The sequence below is a fragment of the Vitis riparia genome, chromosome 14 (genome assembly GCF_004353265.1).
Source record: "Vitis riparia cultivar Riparia Gloire de Montpellier isolate 1030 chromosome 14, EGFV_Vit.rip_1.0, whole genome shotgun sequence".
In the NCBI taxonomy this organism is placed as follows: domain Eukaryota; kingdom Viridiplantae; phylum Streptophyta; class Magnoliopsida; order Vitales; family Vitaceae; genus Vitis; species Vitis riparia.
Genome location: NC_048444.1, coordinates 13,784,634 through 13,795,767, shown reverse-complemented (window position 1 = coordinate 13,795,767; position 11,134 = coordinate 13,784,634). Strand labels below are relative to the sequence as shown.

Below are 11,134 nucleotides of genomic sequence, written 5' to 3'. Positions count from 1 at the left end.
ACAAGCACAAAAAAGGCACATGTCACAGCAACGGATTATTACATTTAGAGCGGTTGTGACCTATGTCATTGCATCGAGAGCAATGAATTGCTCTCTTATGACTAAACTGTGACTCAATGCGTCTTTAGTGGGGTCTTCCAGAAGGATGTCTCATATGAGGGGGTTGGAGAGTAGGAAAGAAGTCACCCGCGCAATCTTCCAAACTCCCATCGTCACAAACTTTCGACATATTGTGTGTTGGTAATGGTTGAAACTGACCCGAGTAAATCAAATGTTGTGTGGAGACATGAAAACATGGGTCAATAAACTCATACACGTCATGTCTCAGTGTGCGGATGACAGCACATACATGTGAACATGGCAAGCCGGACATTTTCCATGTCATGTAAGTACACGTACGTTGATTGATATCGACAACCAAATAAACCTCCCCAGTAAACACCTTAAAAGTCCCCCCCAAATACGGCAACACACTAATCAGACCAGACCTCATGATATTTGACATTAGCTTCTCTTCAGTTTTCGGTCCAACCACGCTCTTCCACTTTTGTGTACCACGCATATGGGTGTCCAACATGGCTAGCTTATCCATGTTCATTAACAATAACGTATAAATTGTTTGGTGACGCTCATCTCTTAACCACACATTGAAGAACTCTGCAATGTTAGTTGTCATTTTATCCCGTCGTTTTTTAAGAAACTTTGACATTGCCCAATGTTCGGGATTGTTTTCCGCAACCCATTTTGCGAGGTTGTCATTGAAACGCACAAGTTTTTCAAATGCCTCATTGTAGTCTATCTCCAACCTAGCATACGCAATGTTGTCTAAAAGTAACAAAGCATCTTCTTTCCCTTTCTTTCCTCTAATGTTTTGCTTATTCAAGAAGCTAGAAAAGTTTTCCTTCACATGTTGATAACAATATGCATGATTTCCTGTCCCAAACAACTCGGAAACACTACCAAGATTCCCTGATGTCTATCTGATATAATAACAACTTCTTTACCATCTAAGACCCTCTTTAATTTCTCCAAAAACCAATACCAGTTCTCATAATTTTCTGAACTGACCACACCAAGGGCTAAAGGGAACATTCCATCATCTGCATCATATGCAATGGCGGACGAAATAGCTCCCTTATATGGTCCGCTTAGATGGCAAGAATCGATAGCCAATACTAGTCGACACCCCATGATGAACCCTTGAATTGAAAATGCATGGGCAATGAACAATTGCATGAAGTGACCTTCATGGGAAGTGTACTCCGCAATTGTGTTGGGGTTGATTTCCCTTAGCCTATAGCATAACCAAGGGACAAACATGTAGGACTCACGTGGAGCTCCATATATGCGCTCTTTTGCCTTCTCTTTAAGGTGCCATGCCTGGTTATATGTCAAGTGAACTCCATGACCACGTTCAAAATCCTTACAAATTTGACAGGGAAGATAGTTTGGAGTGGTTCTAAACACATCTTCAACAACAACTACGCCTCTCTTTGAAGAAACCTTGACCTTAGATGAACACTCATCCTGAGCTATATGATTATGATTCACTTGGTAAGTATGAACTCACAAGATGACATTTCCCTCTACAGCGTGAGTTGTTATCTTCCAAGGACAACCCTCAACCAAACACTTCATAGACATATGCATAGGGGAATTTTTCTTGTACTTGTATTCAAACCTTCCACCTAATGACATCTGGTAAATTGCGTTGCAAAACTCCTCAGCATTTTTAAATGTATGTCCCGACCCTAATATTGCCTCACAAAAACGAATCGATTCCAAAGGGGTGTACTCACTATCTGCACAACGCGACGCAAAACCTCTTGATAGCATCATAGTATTAGGAATTGCATCACATGATGCATTAGAGGAAGGAAACGTCGCAGGTGGACCTCTACATTTACATACATTAACATAATTAGACTATGTGATGCGTAAAATTGATATTCACAAAATTTTAAATAGACATTCATGTTAAAGTCCATTACCCAATTGCCAACTCTGTATTCGATATATTTGCTTCAATGGCTTCCACATAGGGTAAGTCTACTAGGTATACATTTGCAAAGTCATCACTATGGGAAACCACGTCATCCAAGTCATCCTCATCTTCTAAATCTTGGATGACTCTGGGGTTGAACTTAAGGGTGTAATGCATCTTCATCACATCAAAGGAGATGTCGAATTTCTCTAAGATTTTTTTGGTGAATTCTTCAAATGGCATTCCTTTATATTTGTGAATACCTTTGCTTCTTCCACCCACGTATTCCCATTGCCCATCTTTTTTTTAGACAAGTTTGCCTCCCACGAAAATGTAGCAATATATCCTATTAGTTACACCCATCAACCTATACAAACATAGAACAAATTTCATATTATAGAACAAACAATTATGCATGTTATAGAAAATGGGGTTGATCTTTTCTCCTATGTGGGCTTTTGCTTTGAAGTTGAAATTATTATTAGTCGCCATGTCAAGTTTATCAGCCATCATTTATAAATATACTTTTCCTTTTGTTACTTCACTTATTTTGTTTTTTTCACAAATTGGTTGACTATTTCTCTATTTTTGCATATTGCTATGACCCTCTAGATTCCAATGGGAACATCACACTTACTTTTCACACTCATAAATGGACAAATGATGGCTATGCAGTTAGTGTTTTGACTCATGCTCAATAGTCAACTTCAAATTTCTCTGAATTTCATTCTGGTTGAATTGTATGCTGAAAATAATATTGACTTGCATGCGTTTGATATTCAGCATCAGTGAATAGTAAACATGGATTGTTGGAAACCGTTTTGGATTTCAATGAGAAATCCCTTGATTCATTTGTTATGTATTGAATCCCTAGTTGTTGGTCTGATTTAATAGAATTAAGGGTCATTGAACTGGCTTTGAACTGATTTGTTTCTTTATTTTCCATTTATATTCATGTTAGGTACAGATTTCATGAAGTTGGAAATGATAATCTATCTACACATACTAAGTAGCCCACAATATCTCATACTATAGGGTCACCAGAACTGGGGTTTTATTGAAGAAAGTTAACAAACGAACTATCGTACTTAACTAGACTACCACACGAGGAAGTCAATATAATGCTAAAAGATTTGATTTGAACCAAAGAAGGAAAAATATGTCTGTAAAAGGAAAATCAATTTGCATTGACTAATCATATATTAGAATCAAATTGCACGTATAAAACAAACTTCTTAAATGAATATGCAATGCTAAATCAAACAAACATCAGTGAACCAAGTAAAATGCAGGCAAAATCAAAAAATATTTATATGTCATCTTCATCATCACCATTATCGTTCATGCCAATCGCGGGTTGTCATATTGATGGAAAAACAAGTCAATCATGGTGAAATCACGGGTTAATAAAAAGAAGTGGGTTTTCCATGTCAAGCCTATCAATCATGTAAATTGAACACAAACATAATTATCTAAACAAAAACTGTTGATACCACAACATGCAGCTGCAATTAACCCATGAAGATCCTCACTATTTCAAACTGAGCCATGTCTTAGAAACACGATAACCCACAATGAAAGATGGCTATCAAGAGATCAAGTCATCCACAAAAAATAAAGAGTTGATAATCATAATGCTAAATCAAAAAATACCCATAAAAAAATATATGTTAAACCAAAAAACATCAGTTACGGGGTTTAAGCTTCAAAAAAAAGACTACTTTACCTTATGGTAAGAGAAGCTCCCTCCTTAATTCAGACAACAAGCAACCTCCAGAAAGTCCCACCTAACATCAAATATCCAACAATGCTCAACACGGAGGGCACCGCCGATGGGGATCGATGAGGGAACAATATATGGCAAATTGAAATCGCGAGATAAATTAGGGCAATGTATTTGGGCTGAAATCAAATGGTCCGGATAGCCGAAATGAAGCATAAAATGAAATTGTTGAACCTACTAACCTCAAATATCAACTACTTCGCCACAGAGCCCAAAGCCAGTGGTGATCGTCGACGCCAATGGATCGATAGAGATGAAAAACTCCACTTCCTACACCTAAAATTAGATGGCCGGGAAATACGAGATTGAGAGATAACGAGATTGGCATAGAGGATTAAGCATTCTTTGGGCGGAAGCGAGGGACGAAGTCAGGAATGTGAAAACGCCTAATGCAGACTCCAATTTGGGGAAAACAAAGGGAAAAATCCTACGTGGATTTTAGTTTTTTTTTTTTTTAAATACCCAACAAAGGGCATTTTCAGCAAATTATACATTGGATATCCTTCTTATCAATTTTGAGACTTTGCTTAGGTGGTGGGCTTAATTTTGTAACATCTATGGACCAATTGTTAATTTTTGGGCCCAGTTGGACCCAAAACACAATTCTCCCACAAAAAAAAAAAAAAAAAACTCCTACATAAAACGTCACCTTCAGGTGGCTAGCATCTCCATTCCAAAAAGTGAAAAAAACTCAATCCCTTCTCCGTCTCCTCTAACCGCCAAAAATGTGTTATCTACCCCTAGTAGAGATTGTCCCTCATATGCCATGGCAAAATATTCCTCCTAGAGTGGCAACCTATTCAAAAATATCTGAGAAAGGACATTGTGGGCACCCTAGGCAATGAGCCTGACAAATAGGTAACTCATTTCGTGCAGAGTTCGCCCAATTGAGCCCAATTGAGCGCATTTGGCCAAGCTTGTCCAAGCAGAACCGATAAGAGTTTGAAAGCAACTTTAAAAAGTAAATGTCAGACTTAAAAAAAGGTCATAAAACTACATGAAGGTTACAAAATACAAGAATGGCAAAGAATTTCTCCCCAAAAATCCATCAACTGCATAATTTAACTAGATCGTCGGAGGAGTTTACCCAAAGCACACTCAGACACACCTTTTTGTAGGAATCTCTAGAATTGGAACTCAATCAAGAACCAACAAATATATTTTTTATATTATCATTTTACTTATATTTTTGTATTTATCACATTAATTATATTTTAAATAATTATAATGTTAGTTTTATTTTAGAATTGTATATTATTTTCTTCAATAAAATAATTCCAGTATATATACTATTATCATTTTATATTATTTTCTTTAATAAAATAATATCAATGTATGTATATTATTTGTTTTATCATACATAGGTTATTCTTTTTAATAAAACAATTTCAGTGTATTTTATCATTTCCTATAGCTTCTTTTTTTTATTAATATTTTTATTAATTTTATTTTAATCCTTTAATCCTTGGTTGGGAGTTGGGACTATGCTAGCCTTTGATGTCCTCCATTGTGAGCGTGTAGAATTCCATTGCAACTCTCAAGCCCATGCTTTGCTTTCTTTCAAGGCTCCCTACCCATTTGAACACATTGTAATGCTAATAAGACCAACCATCCCTTCAAAAACAATTACAAATTATTCCATCAAATGGAATGTCAAGGTCTTAGTGATCTGGAATTCAGATGGTTGGACCAAATATTAGGAATTCGAAGTGTTTGGGCCAACGGGCAACAACCTCCCAGGGGTTCTCAAACACAAAAAAAAAAAAAAATCTTCTCCAACAAATCATTCTTTCCAAGCATAAAAATAACTTTAAATTTTTTCACTCTATTTCATTTCCATCCTTGTATCCATGTTCCATGTAAACAAACTACTGTAGTAAAATAAAATGTAAAACCACTATCATAAAATTAAAACAAGTCACTGCCCACTGGAATATGACTCTCACCTCAAAATCCCATTAGACCACCCTTCGAACTCTGTAAAATGTCAGCACACAGACCTCGCTGCCTCCCCTCCTATTTCTAATTCCACTAAACCCAACCATGACTTGTGTTTGAAACTTTTCCTCTTAAGAAAAAAACAAAACCTTCCTCCTCCGCCCCCTTTATTGTTGGGACATCTTACTTGACTCAACTATACTTGTATTGTTGGTACTAAATGCCATCCGCTGCTGGTCAACCTCTCTACAAAGACGATGAGGTCAGAAGATCAAACGCAGTTAAAACTTAAACACCTCCGGTAGCCTTTTCCAGTCATAAGATTGCAAGTTTGGGGACAGAAGTGCAAACCCAGCAGCAGCACCCAATGCTAATGCAGCGGATGCAAACACCTTGCTCACTGTACAACCATGGCCTCGTGACAATCGTCCCAAGATCACCTTGCAATACTTGTCTGCATCCTTAAGAGATGCATGGCGTGCACCATGTTCACCACCACCCAACTCTTTCTCATTCTGTCAGAATACAGAGGAAATTAGTTAGCTTAAACATTCTATTTATACCACTAGCAGCAAACCACACATCCACAATATCCGAGACTAGATGAAGTACTTTTCCTAAATACTTATATTTTGCAACTTAAAAAATAGATATCAGGTTGCTGTTGCCGCAACAAAAATTTAGATCCCAAATTCAAAATGTACCATCTTTAATCTCATTATACATACATGCCATAACTGAGATGACTTCTGCACACACAATTAAGTTCATCTCAAGAGGAAAACAATTGGCAAATTTGTTAAGATGAAAAAATAATGAAACAAGGTTGATGAATGAAGTCAAGGAAAAAAAAATTGTTTTCTTGTCTAGAAAATCTAAAAGATTGTTTACCTTCTGCTGGAAACTCTTTAGAGCATCTTTTAGAGGGTCAAGACTACGATTTTTAGCAGAGAGCTCCTTCCATTCATGGGAAAGCATTTTTAGAACAAGAACACTTGCTTCCAGATTATCAAGATAAATTAGGTCCTGGATACAAAAAGAAAACAACAAAACTTAGTGATGTATGTGCAAAAAAGAAAGAATCAGTCTCAAATAAACGAATAAAAATCAACCCAAATAACAACCAGAAACTGCTTACCCATTGCTTGTAACAGTCAGGATTCTGATTCAAACACCAAGTGAAAATATCCACTGCTTCCCTTGATAGATCAAGGATACCTGCATACAGCCAGTCCATCAAAGGTGCCAAAATCAAAGTTAGAAACCTAATCACTTGTACTTTCATATGAAGAGAAAAGCAATTAGAAGAGTTTGGTCTCACCTTCTCCAGCAGCTTTGATGGCAAAATTCATTATCTGCAGTAGAACTTGTTTCATGGCTTTGCTTCCGGAGGATCCAGCAAGGGCCACCTCTTTTAAGGTAGGATACATAGCTTCAAACCTCTCAGTTGCCTAAACAAGAGATAAAGTGAACTTTCTCAGACACCAAGTTCTGTTCAATCTACTGATTTAATTGCATATCATATGTACAAACACAAAAAATTAAAAATTAAACTTAAAACTTAAAAAAAAAAAAAACAAAATGCACCTTAACTCGAGCTGAAGGTGCTGGGAAAGTGGCTCGCATTAAAAGTTCAAGAGCTGATGGTGGCACCAGGCGCTCTCCCTTTCTCACAGCACCATTTATTAAAATAGTGCGAGATTTTGGGGAAGATAAAATTCTGCAAGTAGGAAGGGGTAAAAGTTTTAGATCCAAAAGAAAAGTTCAAAAGAGAGAACTCTTCATTCCTGGACGTCGGAATACATAAAGTTTTAGATCCAAAGGAAAAGCTTAGAAGAGGAGAGAAAAACTCAATTTTCATTCAATGCTATACAACCTTTCTACCAACTGCAAAATTAAGTCTCTGGACTGTGGATTACAACTTGATTTGCCACTCAGCATAGGCAACAGCATATGTGTCCACATGTACAGCCCCACAGCCAAATCTCCTTGAGAGGCCTATACAAACCAAAGTATGGCATCTGGTTCAGAAAACATGCTCATAAAGCAGCGACGTTATCCCCCGGAAAACCATATCCATTAGACTATAAAGGTTTATTCACCTGAGAAATCATCCATACTGTGACTGGCAGCTTATCTTGTGCTTGATACTTTGGATTTTCCTTCATTATTGGCAGCAAACTGATCAACACTTCTGGTTTTCGTCGTAACGACATTGCTAACACGACAAATATGGCAACCTACAGTTCCAACATTAAATACATCATATTACTTTACTAACCAAAAGAAAATATTTTGTGGATGGTGCCCACTACTATGTAATTAATCATTCCTTGTTGATAATTTGTCTTGCCTAAAGATGTGTTACATATCTTGATGGTTCGGCAGATGCTTTGTTTGAGTTGACCATTAAAAACGGTTCTACAAATACATATACATGCATGAAGGTATCCATGTTTCTCAAAACACAAACTTGCCAGCATCTCATGAGAAAGTTTAAGAGGCCAGTTATGTTTGGTTTGAGTTCATGGAATTAATGAGTTTATAATCACATCAAATTATTACACAAGTTATTTATATGATTTCCATGTAGTAGCATATATTCTCAGGTTCTCCACCAAACAAAACTTATAATGGCCTATATGTCATAATCTTCAAGAGATAAAAGCAATTGTTGCCTCTTAGAAGCTATCTACCACAAGTATTTAAAGAGGATACCAACATATGCATAAAGTTTTCAAGCCCAACCCATGATATTTCAAAGGTTAAAAGAGGAAAACACTGTAGAAAAGAAAATAGTGAATTGGAAAAAGGAATATCCATTCCTGGTTTCCTTTCTAATGAAGCTAACAATAATTTCTAATTATTCAACAACTTGCTTCAAAACTTCACCAGATATGGACACCATTCCCTATCAGTAATCTAACATACCAAACACTCATTGACATGGCACATCTAGCTACACATTTGCAATGCTATCATTTGCTTTTCAATTATGCAGGAAAGGAGTATTCATATCCACATTATGTTGGTCAAATTATGGCTAGAGTTAATTACTTCTCTAAAAAGACAATGTCCTAACTTTTAGGGAGTTGACATCTCCAATGCCTCATGTCCAGAATGACAAACACGACAACTGTATCCTTATCCAAGGTTCAGACTAGCTATATAACTTTGTAGCCAGACCCTCCTTTAAGATTTAGTTAAATCTTTCTCCTACAGTTCATGGCGAACATTTACGTCAAAAGTTATAACAACCACACCACATCAAGCTCATGAACAGATGTTTAACCCAAAAAAGGTAAGATAAAGACTAAAAACATAAAGATACCTGAGATTTTGACGGTGCTTGCTGAGCCACCTTTTTGGATCCCTTGACAGTTCCTTGATGGATTGCTAGATCAGCATGAATGTTATCCAACAACCATAACACAAAGGAACCAACCGCTTCAAAGGATCGTTGGTTGATCCAGTCACCTGATGTCTTATAAACAGGTTCGGGTATATGAGAAAGAGGAACCTGTTGCACAACAAAATAATTATTCAACTTTAAAGAATTCTGGAAAATCTAGTGACAGGTTTCCTTGAAAGTGCATAAAAATTTAAACAATAAATAAAAAATTAAATTAAATAAATAAAAAAGGGATAATGCAGCCAAAATCCTTCTCAAAAAATATAATTGAAGATCATCAAACAAGTCCAGGGATGGACATTGAAGAAATTACTAAAACTGATCATAATATGCAGCTCATTTCAAGACCCTTTATTAGCATTGTCTTAACCCAGAGTTAAAGCGAAGAAGGAAAGAGTTACAAAATCACCTAATTTATGAAAAATATAACAACCTAACACTCCCTTATGCGTTATAAAACATAACCCACATCACATAGCAAAATAGCCATAGCTTGTACTAGGGAATTTCCGCGAATTCGAATAGCTTGGGGTTTAGTTTCACGCATTCAATATCACATTTCAGACAAAGAAAGTATCCACCATAAAAAGATGTCACCTTTACATACGGGTCTCTACTCAGGCGAATTGCCCTTTGTATCAGAGTAGTGCTAAAAAGGGCTTTTTTTTTTGCCACATTTATCAGATAACATTAAATTGAATGGAAATGAGCAAGAAAAGGGGAAAGAGAAACTGACTTCAATCATCTTTGCAACAGTAGACTCCTTCAATATCTTCATCCAAGGGAATTGCGCTGCACTGACAGGAGCAAATGCACGGCCGAAATAGTCAGCAAACCGCATGAGCTGTATATCCTGATGAGTTTCATAGGAAGCCTAACCAAAAAGGGAAAAAGAAAAAGGGAAACTTTTTTTAATACAAATAATCCAAATCCATGAAAAACCAGCGGATCAGAGTGTAGCGTACGGAATCAAATCACAAAATTTCAAAATTGAAGCTCACAGATATATCAAGAAGGAAAGCAGCGAGATCATCAGCGTCCATCTTCGACGCCGCATCACCAACAGAAACCTTGGGCTTCTTGGGCTTCTTGGGCTTCACTTTCTTCACCTCCGCACCCCCATTGTCGACGGCGCCGGCTGGAATTTCGGCATCGCTGTCGTCGTCATCTGAATGCTGCTTGGATCTGACAGCGGATTGGAGGGCGGCTGCGGCAGCAGCAGCAGTAGCCGTGGCCTCCTGGGCGCGCCGGAGGCGATCCTCGGAGTGTTGGTCGACGGAGCGGAAGACGTCGGAATTGTGGAAGGGGGTGAGGGAGGGTTGGAGGGAATTCTGAGGAGGGTTCTTCTTACGCTTGGAATAGGAGACGGTTTTCCAGCCGGAGTCTTGGCTTTGGTGGTCATTGAGATTGGTGGCGTGGTCGTCTCCTCTGAGAATTGCTTCTATAATTTCTGAATTCTCATCCATTTTCTCTCTTTTGCTCACGTCGACGAGAGAGAGATCACACAGAGACACTCACTGTGAGACTCAAGACTCGGGGGGTGAAAGAGGCCTTGGGCATTGGGGCCTTTAACAGTAGGGGCGAGTTGGGTTTTAAAGGACAAAACGACAAGAAACACGCCCTGCGCCTTCGGACACGTGGATCTATGCTTTTCTTTTCTTTTTTTTCCTCTTTTCTCCTTCTCTCCTCCTCCTATTCACACTAATGCCATTATCCATACATTTGTGTTTCATCTCTTCCCATATTTGTTTGGATGACTATACCACCACTGTTATATCTATATCCGTTTTGTATTTCACCTCCCTCATCATTGGTTTCATTTTGGTGTCACCAACTCACATTATAGTGAAAAACCCTTTGTTTGAACACCCTTCAAGTCTTCAACTAAAATTTGAATAAGAATATTTTACTATTTACTAAAAACTGTGGACTTGGAATTTTCACCTAAAAAGTTTATTAAAGCTAAGCATGCTAGTTTCATATTATATGATTATAATTAATTATCTTCGATATTTTA

The 11,134-nt window shown here is 37.5% G+C and overlaps 2 protein-coding genes across 2 annotated transcripts; both read right to left on the bottom strand.

The window, feature by feature from the left end:
- Positions 1-903: 903 nt before the first annotated feature.
- Positions 904-2,227, bottom strand: LOC117930473. The gene is made up of 3 exons (XM_034851129.1): positions 1,992-2,227; positions 1,800-1,897; positions 904-1,532 (listed from the first exon to the last, which is right to left on the bottom strand). Exons 1-3 carry the CDS (start codon positions 2,225-2,227, stop codon positions 904-906), a joined length of 963 nt encoding a protein of 320 aa, XP_034707020.1.
- A 3,329-nt stretch (positions 2,228-5,556) lies between these two features.
- Positions 5,557-10,667, bottom strand: LOC117931095. The gene is made up of 10 exons (XM_034851962.1): positions 10,119-10,667; positions 9,854-9,991; positions 9,037-9,225; positions 7,808-7,945; positions 7,582-7,703; positions 7,293-7,425; positions 7,027-7,156; positions 6,844-6,923; positions 6,597-6,731; positions 5,557-6,220 (listed from the first exon to the last, which is right to left on the bottom strand). Exons 1-10 carry the CDS (start codon positions 10,581-10,583, stop codon positions 5,987-5,989), a joined length of 1,764 nt encoding a protein of 587 aa, XP_034707853.1. The 5' UTR covers positions 10,584-10,667; the 3' UTR covers positions 5,557-5,986.
- Between the last annotated feature and the right edge of the window lie 467 nt (positions 10,668-11,134).